The sequence below is a fragment of the Charadrius vociferus genome, unplaced genomic scaffold, assembly GCF_000708025.1.
Source record: "Charadrius vociferus isolate BGI_N301 unplaced genomic scaffold, ASM70802v2 scaffold11, whole genome shotgun sequence".
NCBI classification, from domain to species: Eukaryota; Metazoa; Chordata; class Aves; order Charadriiformes; family Charadriidae; genus Charadrius; species Charadrius vociferus.
The window spans coordinates 130,680-150,121 of NW_009646846.1; the positions used below are offsets into that span (position 1 = coordinate 130,680).

At 35.8% G+C, this 19,442-nt stretch overlaps 1 protein-coding gene across 1 annotated transcript in view; it reads right to left on the reverse strand.

Annotated features, from left to right (window-relative positions):
- Positions 1-19,442, reverse strand: part of MYCBP2 (MYC binding protein 2, E3 ubiquitin protein ligase) — a 192,288-nt gene that overhangs the window by 60,998 nt on the left and 111,848 nt on the right. Inside the window, 7 exon segments of the mRNA XM_009894032.1 lie at positions 1,343-1,417; positions 8,003-8,143; positions 8,932-9,048; positions 13,067-13,164; positions 15,285-15,400; positions 15,855-15,910; positions 18,383-18,595. Of these exon segments, the coding sequence (XP_009892334.1) occupies positions 1,343-1,417; positions 8,003-8,143; positions 8,932-9,048; positions 13,067-13,164; positions 15,285-15,400; positions 15,855-15,910; positions 18,383-18,595 (816 nt within the window).

Genomic DNA, 19,442 nt, shown 5'->3' on the forward strand with positions numbered 1-19,442 from the left:
CATACATTTATATCAGAAGAAAGCAAGTGAGAAGCAGGAGGAACAAGCTCTCTTATGCTTATAATGCAAGTCATAGGTGCTTTTAAAAGAATAACTGAAAGCTAATAACTAAGTAACTCCCTACAGGATGAAGCAAGTGATGCCATTTAGAAGTAGCACACAAATCTTTCTTAGCCATCTGTCCCTTATATACCAACAGTATTTAAAATCTTTTTATTATGGATGTTAAAGGGTACACCCTATTTTCTATAGTGTTTATTTATCAATCTGATCTCTGTAAATTTGTTTAATTTCTTCTGAATGTGCTGATAACTTCCTGCCTCCACATCTCCTTCCAGGAGTTCACTTCCTGCTGTGTAAAAGAATACTTTCTTTTACCAGTTTTAAACCAAACTTCTGCTAATGTTACTTCCTTTTTAATTAATGCAATCTTCTATGATCTCTTCAATTATCTTTTTTTTTTTTTCCCCAGCTTTTTTGTATTGAAGTCTGTGCACTATAACCAGTGTAATACAGCAGTCTTTCCAAGAAGCTTTTATACAAAACTGAATCTGTTCTGCAAATAAGTAACTTTCAAAGCAAGTTAATGCAACCTGAGGTAAACGGATTCAAGGAAAAAAAAAAAAAATCTATATGTTTTAAAGGTAGTTTAAACATTGCCTAGGTCTTGATATAACAATAAAGTTTGCTATTTTGGGGAACAAGATTTGGTGAAAAACAAGTTTTTAAATCTCTAAACCAGTATGTACAACACTGAGTGTCATCTTCATTACAAAGTTCATATGGAAAAACTCAATCTCAAAAACACTACAGTGCTGCAAAGAGATTTAGACAAGCACTTTTGTAGATAATTTAAACTGCTTAACTTGTACATAACATAACTTGTTCCTCTAATTGTATAATTTTAAACAAAGATTAAGAATGAGCTGAATATTTATTAAATATCTGTGGCTTTACTCATACAAATGCCATCTTATTAGATGCTGCAACTTCATGTGTACCCTCCAGTAACAGAAAAAAATTACTAGTACATTCTGCATCAAAAAGAGAATGAAAGAGTTTATTATGTTAGTAGGTCATCTCTCTGAATTGCTAATTTGGTTCATTAAAAAAGGAGAGTGCTACTTATGAATTCATGAAAATTCAATAATCTGCCCTGGTATTTTTTTTTCATCCTAAAGGAAGAGACACCGATACAGCATTCTATGCAAATCTGCTATTTCCTGTAAAAAATAATTCTAAGTAAAACAGACTTCAAAGAATATTTAGCAGAAAGTTGAGTCATTAGGTACAATCTGAAAACACAAGATACAGTGTGACTGTTCCTGTCATTTACACTCACCTTAGGGGGTAAAGCTTTGGAAGTCCATGAAAAAAAGTCCAAATCCCTTACTCCTTGGCTAGCATTAAAGACATTCTGAGCAACAAAGTTTAAAAAAAAAAGACATATATCAACAAAGAAACGGGAACAAAGAAACACTGGAGGAAGAAGCTCGAGGTACTATAATGCAAACTTTCTCCACAAGTAAATTTACTGGTAGAATGTTTTGCAAAAGGGGAAAATTTTGTTTTCCTAATCAAGTAACCTGAGCCCATTGCTCACCATGGCAAATCATCCATTAAACAAAAACAGTTTAGTATGTCAAAAGCTCGAAATGGATGTAGTGTGTCATGCCATTTACTGAAATTAAGAGCCAGACATTTCTTACAAAGCTTGAGACTTCGTGCACAGAAAAATCCCACGCTTCTGTTACAAAGAAACAGTAGTTGGTCCCACCACAAACCACAGTTTTATAGCAAGACAGTCTGCTGTTCTGAAAGACAATTTCAACTATTGCAAGACAACTGCACATGGACTTGTAGTCACTGCCAGAACTGATAATACGCAGAAGGGCTAAGCTCACTATTGTTGAAAGCAATTCACTTGCATTCAACGATTTCACCAGTTTGCACAGCAAAATCGCACTCTTTACCAGAGCCAAAAATTTCAGAGTGCTGTAAGGAGAAGATTGCTAAGATTTCATTAGGTTTACAACATATACAATGCATTCACTAGTTTGTTGTGAATTATCATAAACCAAATAGAGCTGCCAGAGAGACTTCACTAATTTTATAACCTATTGCCCGCACTATAGAAATGAACGGTGCTGTTCCGTGCACTTTTTCCTCCCACAGAACAGCTAGGACAGCATTTTTTAATCACCAGAAAACATGGAAAAGAAGCCATCTTTTCTCCATAAACTGGTTTCTACTTATTTCAAAGAAATTGTCACTGTTCCTGTCAAACGAAAGAATTAATAGCACAGATAGAGTAATATTAATAATTGGTATTTGTGACAGAATCCCTTTGCCAAAGTAACCACTTTATCTGTATAAACAGAGGTATCAAAATCTTATTTCCTATCCCCATCCTGATAGAGGAACCAAGTGAAATCACTGGACGGCAGTCACATTAAAATTTAACAGTAGTTAGAGAAAAGGCAATGAATCCCTTTCAGCAGAAACAAGCACAAAACACTCTTGGCCTGTCTCCTCTGTACTCCTTGAAAAAAACATTAACACATTAAAAGTAAGTAAAACCATGCTTCTGTCTCACAATAGAAGCAAATCTACCTAGCTATATACTGTTTGCAAAACTTCTGCTTACATCAAGTTTCAGTATTACAAATGATTTGTAATTTTGAAAAAAACAGGGAAATTGTCAAACATCAGCATTTCTTTAGAATTTACTACCTCTACCGAAAACTGGAAGAGGACCAATGAACTAGTGAGATATGGTTTGGGGCACTGGGGAAGGTGAGGAGAGCGTTAGATAGGAAGATTGGCAGAGTAAAGTCTTATCAATTTGACATAAAACTATGACAACTATTAAAAGCCTACATTTGCCTCGTGAGTGTACTTCATAGGCATCCAACGCAGTTTAACGGACTTTGTGATGGACTTCTACTGTACAGAGAAATATGGACTATCCATACCTAAAATATTGAAGTATTGTTTCAAAGATCTGCTTTTGTATCCTCTAAAGCTGGATGTGTAAAACATAAAAAAAGAAACCAGCAGCAGTGAAGTAGAACCATGCTGGCTTAGCCACACTGAGAAGATCAAACTGGAAGGTCTCCTTTGCTCTGGGAACTTTAGATGTTCCTGGCTACTAGCACACTGTATGCCAGTTTAGATGAACAGATCAGGCATGTATTTGAGAATTAAAATTTTCATTCTGACAAAACTACTACGTACAAGCTTTACATTGAGTCCTTATGCTACCATCTGTAGATCTAGCTTTTTTTTTTTCTTTTCAAGATTTCACTTCCAAAAACTAAAAATAATTTTAGGAATTCATACGTTTTCCCAATAGAATTTAACTTTCAAAAATCAAAAAATTAGATATAAATTATTTCATTTCACCACCAAAAATTGGCAGACCATTACGAAGCATTAAAATCTCAATCAATATTACTTTCCAAAGCCAAGGCTTATCTTAAAGCTAAAGCTTTTTTAAAACAACCATCCTGATATTTTACTCTCCATTTGCTTTCCATCATGCCTAAAATGACAGTAGAAATCTATTGTGAATGTCCTTCAATGCTTCCACAGAACATCCAGCTTTCTAAGGTTCTGTCATCAAACACTGCAGTCTACATACTAATTTTGGTTCTTTCTTCCACTGCAAAAGTGGTTTGAAAAACTTGCAGTGTCTCAATCCTGTTTGCCTATGGTGGTTGGGGAATGTAATAGTAAAATTGGGCAGTAGGGTACAATATTCTCTATAATTATAACGTTTGATATTTAAAATGAAGTAACAAAAACATATTCAGAATATTATCTTTAAAAAGTCAAGTTCTAGAGCTTAACCAAGATAAAATTTTATTTCTCCCTAATGTGTACTGGTTTATGCTGTATGTACCTTTCTACTATGTGTAATCTAGTCCCTGTATGTAATACCCTCTATCAGAACTTAACAAGTATATTTTTCAAAAACAGTTAACTGGATCATAGAATCATTTAGGTTGGAAAAGACCATTACGATCATCAAGTCCAACCATTAACCTAGCATGGCCAAGTCCAGCACTAAACCATGTCACTCAGCACCACGTCTACATGTCTTTTAAATACCTCCAGGTATAGCGACTCAACTACTTTCCTGGTTAGCCTGTTCCAATGTTTGACAACCCTTTCGGTGAAGAAATGTTTCCTAATATCCAACCTAAACCTCCCCTGGAGCAACTGGACGCTGTTTCCTCTTTTCCTATTGCCTGTTACTTGGGAGAAGAGGTCAGCCCCCACCTCGCTACAACCTCCTTTGAGGTAGTTGTAGAGAGTGATAAGGTCTCTCCTCAGCCTCCTCTTCTCCAGGCTAAACAACCCCAGTTCCCTCAGCCACTCCTTATGTCACAAGACAGAACGAAAAGTAACTACAAGGGAAGGAAGAAGCTTATCCAAAACAGCAATCTATTAAGACTCATACTCTTATCCAAAATCACCATCTATTAAATTCATAGTCTCATAACCATCTTACCAACAATGGATGGTAATTGACTACACAGCTTTTCTAAAGAAGGTAAATGAACACAGCTCAGATAGTTTGGCAGTTAAATGGATCTCTGCTTTCCTGTGAAAAATTGTCTTTAAATATACTAGCTTTGATCAAAATATACAGACGTATTTACAAGATCTAAGATACTCAATATTTGCTTTATCATAAAATATATGGTTAAGGTCTACAAAGAAACATAAAATGTAAATACAGTACGTATGCCTGGAGGACAAGAGGCTGAAATCAACACTGCTGAAAAATTATACACTTTTTTTTGGTGTGTTTACTGTTCTATTAATACAGTGATGAAATAGAATTCAAGCTTTCTTTAAAAAAGATACCTTAAATATAGTTTACAAAATATACTGGAGATTCTATTTACTTAAGGGATGATTAGAAAAAAGCCTGTATGCTTAAATGTGACAAAGTAATGTAATCGGAGTTGCCAAGTCTGTGCACTCATGAGTTGAACAAAAAATTGAGTATAATAAAAGTAAGGTGACATTAATTTGAACAGGGAATACAATGACTAATCCAGCCGCTTGATTTTCCATTTGTATTTTCAGTCACATGAGAGACGTTTTCCAGTCTGTTTCCTTCTTGTGAAACCAAAACTGGTAGAACAGCTTTGGATTCCAAAAATCTTATACATTAACAGAGTTTTTTTACTACATTCTGCTTATCATGTCATTCAGTTACTCGAATCAACAGAAAACAATGAACAGATATGGATTATTTCACAATTTCATCTGCAGAACCTTTAGCATTTATTCCTTAATTGAACATCTTTTGCAGCATGAATCATACACCCCTAGAAGGCTGCATAATCAGATTTGACAATTTAATAAAAATACAGTTCTTTTCATAGAATAGTTTGGGTTGGAAAGAACATTTAAAGGTCATCTAGTCCAACCTTCCCTGCAGTGAGCAGGGACATCATTTTCTTGGACAGTTTAGAGAAAGACATATATTTTTGAATATTCTCAAATCAGTAATCACCTTAAAAGAGATTTTATTTTAAAACTTTCTAACAAGAAAGCAGTATCACTTTATGTGATCAAGATTTAGCAGGAAAAAGAGTTTTAAGCCACGTTACAAAGATCAGCAACTTAAAAAAGCGTTTATTGAATTTCATCAAGTTGTGTGGTGCATAGCGCTATAATAGCATGCAGTAGAGACTAATGCATTCAAAAGTAAGCCGCTGACTGTTGCTTTGTGGTCTTTAAGAAAGTACGAAAATGTTAGAGAACATCTTTTGATGTTTGGACTTGATGATCTTAAAGGTCCCTTCCAACCTAGACGATTCTATGATTTTCATTTTTCCTTTTATTATGAATCAAAACAACAAATCTTAATGCTTAAATATGGTCATAATGAAATTAAATAGGTTCAGGACATGCGAAGTCCTTTCAAAAATTTGAAAATATGAGAGGTGCAAAGAAACCTTCCACCTGAAATTAGCTCAAAACACATCCCATTATACATAGCTACATTGCTGTAACAGTTACTTTTGGAAGACTTTTGCTATGTTGGCCTCTAGCTGCTTACTGATCAGAAGCTAAGAAAGCATGCCACTTTTACCTTGTGCCATTAAGGATGAAATATAACCGGTTAGTTAAAAGAAAATTAGTAATATCTACCAACTCCTAATAGTGCAACTGGTATCAAAACTACTTCACAGCACTGTTGAAGAAAAAAAGATCTATAACATTTTATCGGAACTTTTTTACTGAAGCATTTAGAGTGAAATGTATGATAATTAAATGCCGTTTTCCAAATTTCATTGTACCTGACCTATTCAAATTAAATTTGAATTATCAAGATTACATTATCAAGACTGAATACTCAGTTTGTTTATTTATGACAGCCATTTCCTTTCAAGCTTTTCTCAGAGATCCCAGGGTGTGTTCTTCTCTAGAAGTAAGTGTGTACGAGAGCCATTTGAAATGTACTAACCGGTAAGTTCTGGCTAACCATGTACCTGACTACTGAGCTCAAAACTTTTCCCCTCAGCAAGTAAAAAAACATTAGGAGTAGAAAAAAATGAAATAAAATCTAACAAAACATAATACCCATCCAGGCTTACAATACTGCTGCATACAAATATTAATGTTTTGTGGAAGTACACTATAGCTATTTTTCTAATGAGTATCAATTTCTAAGGCAAAAAATACAAGCAAGATTTTAAGCAAAGCTTACTTTTTCCATTTTTCATATATTCTACAACAAACTAGATAAATATGCCTGTCATCATAGTGTTCGAGTGACTGATGACTGAGTACAGAAATAATATGCTTGCCAAATGCAATATGAAAGTACTTCCCAAAATAAGGATTTCATTTTCTCCAAATAGAGTTGTAACAAATAATTTATAGACAAGAAGGTGAATAGGAAGAAGATGTAGTCGCATTATATAACAGTGTTTGCCAAAACACAGGCTGCAGTCACAACGGATTTATGAATTGCCAGATTTGGCTACTAGCAAACAGCCCAGTTTCACTGGAACTGGGAATATTTCAGTTCTTCTATGACTGGAAAACATGAACAGGGTGACATTACTGGTTGCAGGTGTTCAGTTTGGCCAAATACTTGTTAACCGTCTTCAATCACAGCAGTAGCTCACTCATATAAGAGGACAAATCAAACCTAAATAGCTGTATCGGCAAGTACATCTGGTTCTCACATTCTGCCCTGAAGAAACCAAGGTACTGCCCACGCTGGGGAATGCACAAAACCAGATCAGCCAGAAAGGCCTGCATTTTCATAAATTTTTTGAGAAACATTGGTTTAGCTAATGTACTTTCTTCTTTCAGTGTTTTAAATTTTTTTTTAAACTGTATCTTGTCTACAGAAAAGGTACAACCTTTGAACTGTAGTGATGATGATCACCATTAAAGTTATCTGGATAAATTATGCTTACTCTTATGATAAATTCAAATTTTTACTCTGTCTTGATGCTCTGGGATTCTTTGATTAGCTAATAAATTGATAACTCAAGGATTCAGGTTTCACCTGAATTCACAAAAAAATATACACAAAAAGCAAAGCCGAAAGAATTTCTCAGGTTATTTTTTTAAAAAGTCCCATTTACATTGAGTCACTGCAGGCTGTAAGCCCCTTCTGAAATCATGGCTTCAGTAGGCCACTCTACAGACAATGACATCTTGCATCAGAAACACCTGGTACAGACCACATTCTAATATGATTATACTTTTGTACACTGTTATAGCGGTCCTTGCACTTTTGTTTCTTTTCTAGGCGAACAGGCTTCAACATAAAAAGCCTCAAACCTTTCTACACTCCACCCTCATTACACAATAGCCCTCAAAATGCAAACACATATAAGGTAGTATTTGGTAATCGAAACATTGTTTACCTCAGGACTCATTTGCAGCCTTAATTAAAGAAAGTCTCGTAATGAGGATAGAGTGTACTTTTGGATATTTTTCAAAGGCACCTTTTACTTACGTCAACAGGTACCAGAAGGCTCTTGCCAAGATGTTGGTTAAAAGAGAGACACCAGGCTTCAGTGTAACCATTCATGTTAGGAACATACTTCTTTATTGTCTCATCATTCAGCCTCAGCCAAACACCATCATCATTGTGGATCTATGGGAAACAAGCAACAAAAACGAGCCATGCCCTCCTGTAACTGTTCCGTAGCTAATAAGGATTAACAGATTTCAGACAAACAGACAATAGTAGCAAGGAAGTAATGATCTTCACTATGCTGACAGAATGTAAGAATAGGTAAAGACAAGTATCGCCAAAAATCAGAATTTCAAAGCAACTGGAGGCATATCTTATTAGAAGGCAAGGTGCAAAGATAAATTTAAATCAGATCATGCAATACTAGTAAGAGTTGATTTGAGAGAAAAGAGGAAAGAAAGCCAAGCCTTCATAAGCTTTGCAAGTTCCCCACTTTCCATTTTTCCACTGCTGATATAACTTAGTAAATTGCAAAAATATTCCTTGTATATGAAGTTATATTGTAAGAAAAATACATGCATAGTAGTCTAACATACTAGTGATCCCTCAGAAGCGTAAGTGAAAGATGTAATGAAAATGACACCTACATCTGAATTTTTGTGTAGAGTTGAAATAGTAAGTCATGAACAACTAAATCCTTAGAGATATTATTATAAGATGAACTCTAGGAATTTTGTTTCCTCATACTGGAGTCTCCGAAGTTTGTTGCACAGGTTTTCAAGTAAGTAAATTAAAAGGAAATGACAGCTTGAAAAACTAAATTAGTAAATATATAGATTTTTTGCAATTTATACTCTTACATTCTTAAGTTGAATATATCAACATCTAAACATGAAAAAAACCCATAACTTGCATGAATTAGCTTTACATCTTAGCTCAATTTTCAACAGAAATGTCTTATTAATTACCTCGTCAATGAAAGTGATGGATCCATTGACTTTCACTATGCCTATTTGCTCACTCTGAAGGGAAGGGTGGCTACGGATACGAAGCCCTGCACTGTCCTTGGCCACAAATTTGCGAACCTAAGAGAAGCAAAGGAAGACAGTAAGGAAGAAAAAATTGGAACAGAGCTCTCAAAGAGTAAAAAGAAATAGGTTTAACAGATTCTGAAATGCTAGTGACGAGACGGCAGTCTTAGAGTTACAGTTTGTTGCTAGTTTCCCATGGCTGCTGTTTGTAACTTCACTTTTTTTACTATAACCAATAAAATCATAATAATAATAGAAAAACCTTAAAAGTGCATTGATTCAGTCTTGGAAAGATCTGTTATACCACACAATATTCAGTACAATCTTGTGATTCTTTTAACTGCCTCCTCCACCCCCCATTTTATTCATTCTTGCAAGTTTCAAGTGTTTTGCCTTTTCAAATTTAGTATTTCCAGAATCCGATCAACCTGGGATTGCCAGTTCTCATTTGCACTACCATAACACTCCGTTTAGTCTGTTTGGCCTTTTGGCCAAAATTTGGATATTCTCCTTAGCTAAAGAGTTTAAACAGCCATTTAAAAAATAGAAAAAAAACAGATCTTTCTACTTCTTTATTTTATTTTTCAAATAGCTATGTCAATAGTTTCTCCTTTTTTCACAGTAAGGTTAGATCAGATGCTCCTTGTTACTAGTTTGATGTACTACAGCCCCCAAAATCTCCCAGTTGTTATCCACTATCATTTTTTCACCATTCAACCACATTATCAGGCAACTGTCCCATAGAGAACAAATGTAAGCCATCCTTCTGGGCTCTGGTTCTAAGCTTTTATATTGTATGCATGTGGTATAAAGCCTTTTTCTGGGAAGGTTATTTTCAAACTCCACACATAAAACTGAAAAAAGTATCAACTGAAGTATGAAGTCAATCTTTAACCTAATATAAAGTACAGAATGATATGGAAAGAATAAACTCAGGAAAAGGCAAGTAATGAAAGGTAACAGTTAAGTGCATGAATTCATGTTTTTTTCCTAAAGAAATGACTCATTTTAAGAAATGGTATTCATTTTAAAGCTAATTAAAAAAAAACAACCACCAAACACAGAAGCATGTAAAGAATTTCAGATGTAACTTACTCCAAAATGGTTTTGCTTACTAACAATTCTGTTACTCCAAGGATTTAGATTTCCTCTCAACAGACAAAACTAAGACTTCCAAGGTCCTTATAAAAATATAAGGCTGAATCACTGCTGCCAGCATTCTCAACATAGATAAGCCTATAAACAAAGCCTTGCAAATTAGGGGTCCCTGCATTATTTCCCCAAAATGTTACTTCAGAAAAGCATGTAACAGGCTGGCTAGAACTTTGATTAATAACTTGAATTCAGAGGAAGAAGAACTCACACTAAAGATTTGGATACGCACAGGCCTGGAAAGAACATTCTTCTCCTTTGCAGCAGCTTATTAGTTAATAAAATACTTCCAAGATGTAACTACAAACTGTTTAGGGATCAGATCCACTGACAAACAATAAAACAAAAAACAGATCGAAAATTCTCTTGTGCTCATTTCTGACCATTGTGAAAAACTTAATTGTCTGAGTCTTCTTTCTGATACAGCACCTCTTTGCTTGCAATATTTCTCTATGGTACAACAGTTGAGTAACTCTGTCCTGTAACACTCCCGCAGTCAGTTCTTCCACGGAGCGTACGCAACTCGACTCCAACTAAAAGAAGTGACTAATGCAGAAAAGCACAGCAATTAACATATACATCTCCCTTACAGTGCACAGCAGTTTTCAAAAGCTTTGTTGCTGTGCCTTCTTATTTGGCGAATCTGAAAAGAGGTACACTTTCCAGCACAGAAAGGTGCGCTGTATAGGATACGGCAATCTTAACAAGGGGGTTAACATTTTATGAAGGGATGCAAAAAAACACCCCCTGCCCAGAGCTTTTGGGTTTGGTGGTTTGGGTTTTTTTCGCAACTGATGCTAGCTACTTGTCCAGTCATGTGAGGACAGTAGAAATGGTCAAAACATATTAGTGACCAATCATTCTGGTACCAGTTTTGCCCCTTCCAATTCAGCTAAATTAGGATTGCTTTCTTCTTGTTGTTTACACCTACCCCGAATTACACTACATGGCTTGAAAGATATTATTTCCCTCAATAGGATGTGGAATGGAATTTCCTGCAAATTAGTTCACTTAAGTTTCACAGCCAATGAGGAGGCAGCGGTTATGGGTCATACACTCCACGCTGAATACATATCACTATGACAATCTCATTTTACCAACCTTCATGGACAGGAAAACCAGATTTTCATCTGATTTCAAGTAACAGAGAACGAAGAAATCAATACAAAATCATAATATAGTATCCACTTTCAACTTGCAATTCAAGTAAGGTTTGACTAGAAAATTTTGGTGTTCCGAGTTGAGAACAGAACACCACTGAGAACGCACTGTTAGCATCCTTTGGTTATAACTATCTGGAATTTCAGGCTGACAAAGAAGAGGAAGAAGCTTCCAGAGCTCAATTAAGCCCTTTTTCTCAGCGAGAAGGGTTTGGTATATTGGACTGCCTCTGACTGATACATGTCTAATCTGCATTCTTGGTTTCAGAAGCATGGAGCACAGCACAATAATTATCTTTCTTTATTATTTATAATACTGCTGTTCATACACAAAGAATTATTCTAACCTGGTTTATGTGATTTAATATGACACAGAAGAAAGAAGACTGATAACATGATTTCCCATGAAACGCCTAGTGTATTTTTGCAGCAGGCTCTACAGACACTACATACAGGACAGAAAGATGATCCCTCTTTCAAAGAGACTACAACTTGGAACAAGAAACAATACATGAAAATAGAACAACACAGGGAGATAATTAACCACTAGGTAATGCCTCAGAACACCGGATGCTTAACGTTGTCAAGTATTTTTAACTGTCTTAAAGACTGGTACTTATCAAAATGTAGCTATTATGTATAAACCAGTCACCTCAATTCCCACTGTAATAACTGAAAAGATAGACAGCACTTCCATCCAGCAATTTATCTCATCTTAGACTAGATGTGTCTGTCACTTTGGTGACACCAAACAACACATATGATGATCAGCTTGGATGGAGATATCATTAAGTTCTGTGAGATGAATCTCACCCAGTACGATTTGGGAGTTTTAATTAAGGCAATGAAGTAACCAGGAAGTCTTCCTTCCAAGAGAAGGGAGGAAAGCCTATAAGATTTTTTTTGGGGGAAAAAAAAAGCAACGAAGGATAAAAAATTGTGTGGAAACTAAAGGTAAATTTATTATTTTTATTTTGAGGTGTAGAGAAAAGAATGCTGTTAGTGGCAGAAGCAGACACTGGATGCATTTACAGACTGGGGAACAGTAAAACAAAGTTACTGTCTCTAGATTATTCAGAAAGTTGGAAACCAAATAAATCAGGACACGCTGTACAGGTAAGAAGTTGGCAAACACCTGATCCTTTTTGTAACCATGTATTTTCTTAGCCACCTTTGCAATTGTAATAAGACAAGGAAAGATAACCTTGTGGTATTTCAGAATTCCACATCTTTTAATACAGGTTTACTCCACGCAAAAAAAGATGCAGCACCTCATTTAATATCCCTTCCCTTCATATCTAAGAGAAATTGGAAGATAGTTCCCTCATCTGGGCATTTTCCTTATAGCACTGCCACACTACCTTTCAGCTTTCCTCCATTATTTGCTTTATCTTTATAAAGCCCTTTGTACAATTAATTTCATTGTGCAGTATCAAAGAAAAAGAACTAATAATAGTGCAGAATGCAGTCTGTGGCTTTCATAATGGTAGCAAAGTGTTTGTGTGACAAGCCAAGACTCAGTTTCTGTAGAACTTCTAATAGTTTTATTAATGGATAGACAGAAAGAAAATGGAATTAATATTTTTCACATTATCCAATATATTAATTTCATTCCATTCAGCACACTAAAGTGATTTGCAAATATCCTTAAGTCCTGCACCACTATAACAAGATAAAGTATGTATTAAACAACAATAAATTCCCACCCAAGTATTACTATCTGGGTTTTTTCTTTTTTTTTTTTCCCCAGTTCTCCAAACCTTGTTTGGCTGAGGCTCTGCTTTTGGTTTAATAAGTTGGGTTCCAGGAGGTATCATTCCCTTTGGAGGATCTTTTACTTTCACTTCTAGTCCAGCATCTACAAGCAAACAAAGACTAAGTTAAAAAAAAATACATGTAAGTGGACATATCAGTCAAACAGTAACTACAGTTTATCTGTGCTACAGCTCAGAGTAGGCAAAATAACCACTTGCTTATCTGTCTGCCATAACAACACTTGCCGTTGCTTCATGGTGCAAAGTATTACTTTCTCAACATTTGTGTCTTCGCATCTAGAAATTTACAGATATGTAATTTAATGTTGTTAACAGATATCTGTCATACCTTGTGTATACAGCACTATTAGGTAGTTTTGTATCCTAATAGTGTCCATAGAGGTATGTTTTAAGGAATGGTAAACACAGAAGAGTTAAATGTTTGAGGGGTGCAAGTAAAAGCTCTTGGAGAGGCAATAGCTTATGCATGCTGTACTGCTGCAGATGTTAATCATAAAATGTGAGAAACAGGTAAGAGCTTCTGAATCCAAGTTACATAACCAGAAAAGGCCTATAATGTAAATAGCCAGTATCTTTAATTACCAACACTTACAAAAGCAGAAGGTGCTGGAAAATCTCTCAACACCGTAAAATTCTCAGATGATGAAGAAAAGTACATGTAAAGAAACAGTTCAAGCTTAAGTGATATATGGATATAACCTTGAGTACTAACCTTCAAAGAAATTGTTTAGGCAATCACCATTAAAGCCAAACTATAAAAACTTAATAGCCTTGGCAGATCTTTTTAGGTTTTTGTTTAATATTACAGGGTCACCCTTTGAAGAGCAACAACTTGAGAAGAAATAACCAGACCTGGTGATAAACCTGTTGGTTTCATTAATGTTCTTTTAAACAAGTGTGGCAGTAACAGAAGGAATATAGAATTATCAAGAAGGCAAAAGGTTTGAAACACAGAAAAAAAAGCAATTGTTAAAGCGGTTAAAAGTTGAGAGTACTATGGGTCAAGCCACGGGTATACAAAAGCTTGAGAGGAGATAGTAAGATACGATGATTCAACCAGAGCAGAAGTAACACTGAAAAAAGATGGTATAGGTAAGTATTAAAGGATACTCACACCTGTTTAATAACTAAGGTTAACAACTCTATTCTAGCATTTCTAGAACTTAAGCCCATGCGATGAATGAACATGTTCTAATCTGTGTAAAAGTGTAACAACAGCTGATTTCAATTATGGTGTAGATTTTGTCCCCAGGGCTGGCAGATTAGAAAAAAAAAAAATACAATCAAGTACACTGGAAGCTCCTATGTTCCAGTTTGAGGAACAAAGATAACTATTAAGAACCATCTTTTATTAATTTTATCTTCTGCAAGTAACACACAAAACTGAGTATCCCATTCCAATCCTATGCACATTATGTGTATTTATGAGTATCACTTTACAAATTTACAAAAGGTGCTGTACAGTATGGGAAAGAGGAATTGTTGGTCCTGGTGAACTTGCTTAAACCCTCCTGTGAGCTCCTGGCTTAAGTACAATGCCTCTGCTACCATCTTCACCGTACCACCAGTAAGATTAACAAGCGACGATTCAAGATAGAGACATTTTTTGAAGGGGGAATCTTTCCATGGCATACCACAGTATCTTATGCTATAGTCCCCAGGACCAGCAAGACAGCTAAAAGATTTTCAGCAAGGAAGAAACACAAAGCATTTAAAATTAGTACAATTAACTGAAATTTAGGGTAGAGTTTCAATTAACACCACGCTTTCTCAGTTTTCCACAGAAGAAATGACATTATTTACTCCTGCATGGTCAGGAACAATTTTCCTTTTTCCTAGGCTCTTGCGTGTTGGGGTTTTTTCCCTGTTTAGCTATACATCTTTGTCACTCTCTTGTCACCAAAATAAGCCATTTTTCTTGCAACATTGAGAGCAGAGAATAAGAAACTCTCTTCATCTTGTAGTCTAACCACATTACAAATACATGACTTGCCAAATATATTCCTATTTCAAGGAGATAATAGCTGTGGTATTTTTTCTTTTGAGAAAACAGACAATTATATAGAAGGCTTCTGAACTAAAACTTGGGTGCTAGGTTTTGCCATTAACTTTAATACTAAATCCTATGAGCGCCAAGACATTTATTGGTGTACAAACTCAATATAATATAAATTTCTTCTTAAGTATAGAAAAAATTAAGTACCTATTTCAATGCCATCTATAGTAACATGGATGGTATAGAGACCAACAGCTCCAGGAGTCCAGTTTGCACAGTATGTACCATCATTATTGACTCTGATCAACATGTTTTCACTGGGCCTAGGCATAAACAAAACAATTAAAACCATTAAACAATTACTGAGATCTTGAAAATTGTTTGTAATAGTTTGAAAACTCTTCTTGGGTTGTTGGTTTTTGTTTTGTTTTTTTTTTCTTTCAGATCATCCAAATACCATTTCCCCCCCATCCAATGTACTAATCCTGTACTATTTAAGTTACAAACATCTATACTACCTTTATTTATAGCAAATGATGAAAGAACACATTCAAAGAGTAGATAATACAAATAAGGAATAAACATTAAAACAACTAAGAATGAAAGATTTTGAACAGAATCTCTAAATTTTAGAAAACAAAGTAACATACAATTTTTGTAGCGTTTCAACCTTTAGGCAAGATCGTTTGGTAGTCAAGGCTTGTGACTCTGGGTGTAAGCAGAAGTGAGAGGACACTGATTTTAGTCCCTATTTAAAAGTAATTCTTTCATATTTACCTCTTAGGTGTTGGTGAAGCAAAGCGTAGTTCTTCAAAAGAATAATTTTCATATGCCTATAAACAGATGAAATTCAACAAACATAAAATCAATAGTTATCAATTAACTAAACTCTTGAGTAAAAGAAAGCAGAGTATTTTCTCAAAGAACATACTAATCACATTTCACACTGACCAGAAGCATTGAACACGGAACCAGAAACCAATTCCAAAACACAGAAAGATAAACATACACACATATATACATACATGAGACAAGTATCTTCACTTTCCATTTAAATTGCCATTATTTAGATAATAAAGATACTTATTGCTAAAAAAAAGCTTTGTTCACAAATATTTGAATCTCTTCCAATCTCATTTGCATAAACCCCATTTGAATTATTTTAAAAAGCTAGATTTCAACTTCCTTGTAGGCACAAATATCTGCATAGTACCTAAGGGATATAGCACTACATTAAGTCAATCAAAGTCTGTGCTGGCATGGTATCACCATATTGCTCTCATAATTTTTCATACCATAGAAGTATACAACAATTTATGTTGGAAGAGACCTCCAGATGTAATAGAGTTCACCCCCCTGCTCAAAGTACAGCCACCCTCAAAAGTTACATCCAACTTTCAAATGAGGTCAGTTTGTTCAGGGATGTATCCAGTGAAGTTCTGAGCATCCCCATGGACAGAGATTCCATAACCTCTCTGGGCAGCCTGGTCCAGTGTTTGACAACTCTCATTGTAATTTTTTTCATCCTAATATGTAACTGGAATTTCCCTTTTCACCAATTGCATCCATTGTCCCATATCCTTTCCTGGTGCAAGTCCAAGAAGAGTCTGACTTTGCCTTCTCTATAATCTCCCACAAGGATGCCAATGTCTATGCTAAGACTACTGAGCCAGTAGAAAACTAACCTTAAAAACTATAAAAGTAAATAGTTAATGCCAGTTTAATTTCCTAGTCCAGCCTGAGACCATATGCTTTCCAGAAGATGGATGGGTAAATAAGCCTAATCTGTTACGAAATCACTGCCTTAGAAATAAACCAAAGCATGACAAACTAAATGCACGTCACAGAACAAAAAAGAAAGGACGCTTTTCAGTAATCACTGAAAATTGAAAGGAGTGCACACATCTGTTCTGAGCATGGATGGGGGTGAGAATTTGAGAGAATGCTGTCAGATCATTAAATAGTTTAAGTGAAATTTAGAAAACACCCCTTGAACAGCTGGGAAGCAGCCATATGCCATTCAGAAAGCATACAGTATGTAAGATATCAGTTATAAAGGCCAGATTTCACTGTTCTCTCAGCAGAGAAAAACCAGAGACAGGTTCAAGCAATGCAAACAGTTGCCTCATCTGACATAATCTTGGCTCTGTCCACCAACGTGTGGAAATCCCTGAGACTCCTGAAACGTGTGGAAATCCCTGAGAGTTTTCAGTTTGAGCTGCCTGTGACACAGGACTTTTCCAACGCTTTCTGTAGCCTATCCCTATAGCTTCCCAATGTAGGCAGAGAACACAATCCCAGCTATTTGCCTAGGGGTCAGACATCTCTAGATTCATCAATAAAGGATCCTCTTCAAACTCTTTTACCAAGCTCTGTAAACTGGCAGAAAAAGGGATAAATTCCCTGAAACATCCTCTATCTCGTGACCTGCCAGTAAGTGTACACTGTCCACAGCACAAGATGCAAGCCAGACTGCACTGTCCTGCCTGGCTGTAGAAATCTTTAAATGTCTATTTGAAGAGAAGGGAGATGGCAACATAAAAAAACAAGGTCCAGACTACCTAATGACTCACATTACTGCCCCCATAAGTCCACTTTGATTATACTAAGTATTATCCTTCTCCAAGTCCTGATTAAACATATCTTATTAAGTTGTCTAACTGCCAGTTATACACATCATGTCACATCTCTTAACTGGGTCAGTGTTATATATATGTAAATGTATCACAGGTTCTAAAATACACTCAACCCAATACTGAGTGTTCAGTTTTCACCTCTTTAAAAGCTGTTGCTGGCAAAGTCTCTGAGCTGATTCATTTGACAGCTAATTTCAACACATGTTGTTTAATATTTAGGCACTGATACACAAATCATTCATATGGTCTTTTTACTATGCTGAGCTCCTATTTTTTCCCCACGTTCACCAGTTATAGTTTTTGATATAGATTCACTGCAACACTCCAATTCTGTATGGATACACTGGCTCAACTTCCCCTCCACCATTTCAGTAGCTGTTTTCTCCTGAGTGACTCAGACTAGTTTGTTAATCAGTATAATCAAAATCAAAGACAACTTTTCTTTTTAAATGCTAATCCAGTTGATAACTGCTTTAGAGTTTAGGCAATTCGCCCTTCTGATGTACCTATTTTCTGCTGAAGTTAAACATAAAGAAAGTAATTTGTAATCAATGTATTTTTAGATTGTGACCAAACTGAAATATGTTTTTTTTCCTTCTCCTTTGCATACCTTTACACACTTTGAATGCCGAATTGCACAGTTAAATTGCTAAAACGACAGCAATTTACCTTCATCATTGTAATAGCAATATATCGAGCTTCTTTTACTATCATTGGCTCATAAGAAGAGTCAAGCTTTGGTGAAGGAAGTCCTCCAAAGGTCATATCGCTGCTAGGGGAAGCAGCTGTTGCAGGACTCCCTGGTATCCGTTGCACCTTTTTAACCTGTTCTTGTTGCAAAGATGTTTTTTTCTGAGAAACAGGAATAGCTTTGACTTCTACCTGCAATAAGACGTGGAATACAGAAGATGATTTAGGGAGAAGACACACACACACATTCTTTTAGATCTGATAAGGTACAGTGACAAAAGCGCTTAGAGCACTTAGAGCATAAATCCAGCTGTCTACACTTAACACTTTGCAAAGCCAAGCACAGTATCTCTGAAAAATGTACATGTACAGGAGAGAAGCACCCAACTGACATTGCACATGATCAGTAAAGGCCAGTGTCAGTTCTGCCAGTCCCAGAGCACTCCCTGGGAAGCAGCACGCAGTCTGGTATGCCTAGCCAAGTTTTCCCACAACAGAAAATGCTTGAACTAGGGAACAGAGCCTTCCAAAGGACTGCACAGGTTTTAAAGTGAGTCACCAGGGCCTGCTAGATCTGGTCAGATTGGATCTTGGCTAGCTCTGTCACCCCAATACATCAACACATTTAACACCTATTTTATCCAACCTTTCTTTCCCAGAGACAACACAGACCTTCATTAGTGCAGGTAAGGGAGTCAGCTGTACCTAGTTTTCTGAGGAAAAACAGACTATTTGGAAAGTAAGTTTACTCACTACTCATCCTAGATTTGCACTAAAACGCGTTTAATTACTGCGGATTTCATATGTTGTTTTAATTTATTAGACGTTACATCAGTACTCTGCACACTGAATCAGTCCAACAGAATGATTAAATTGAATTATCCAGCAACAATTTTGATGTGTACATTTTGACATAACCTTTTCCTCATTGATAGAGTAAAATCACTACTTAAAAAGTTTTCTACTTCCTTTGTGACACATTTAAGTCAGTAACCACACATCTAAATTGCTATCAAGCTGTGTTTGTGACTGATTCTTG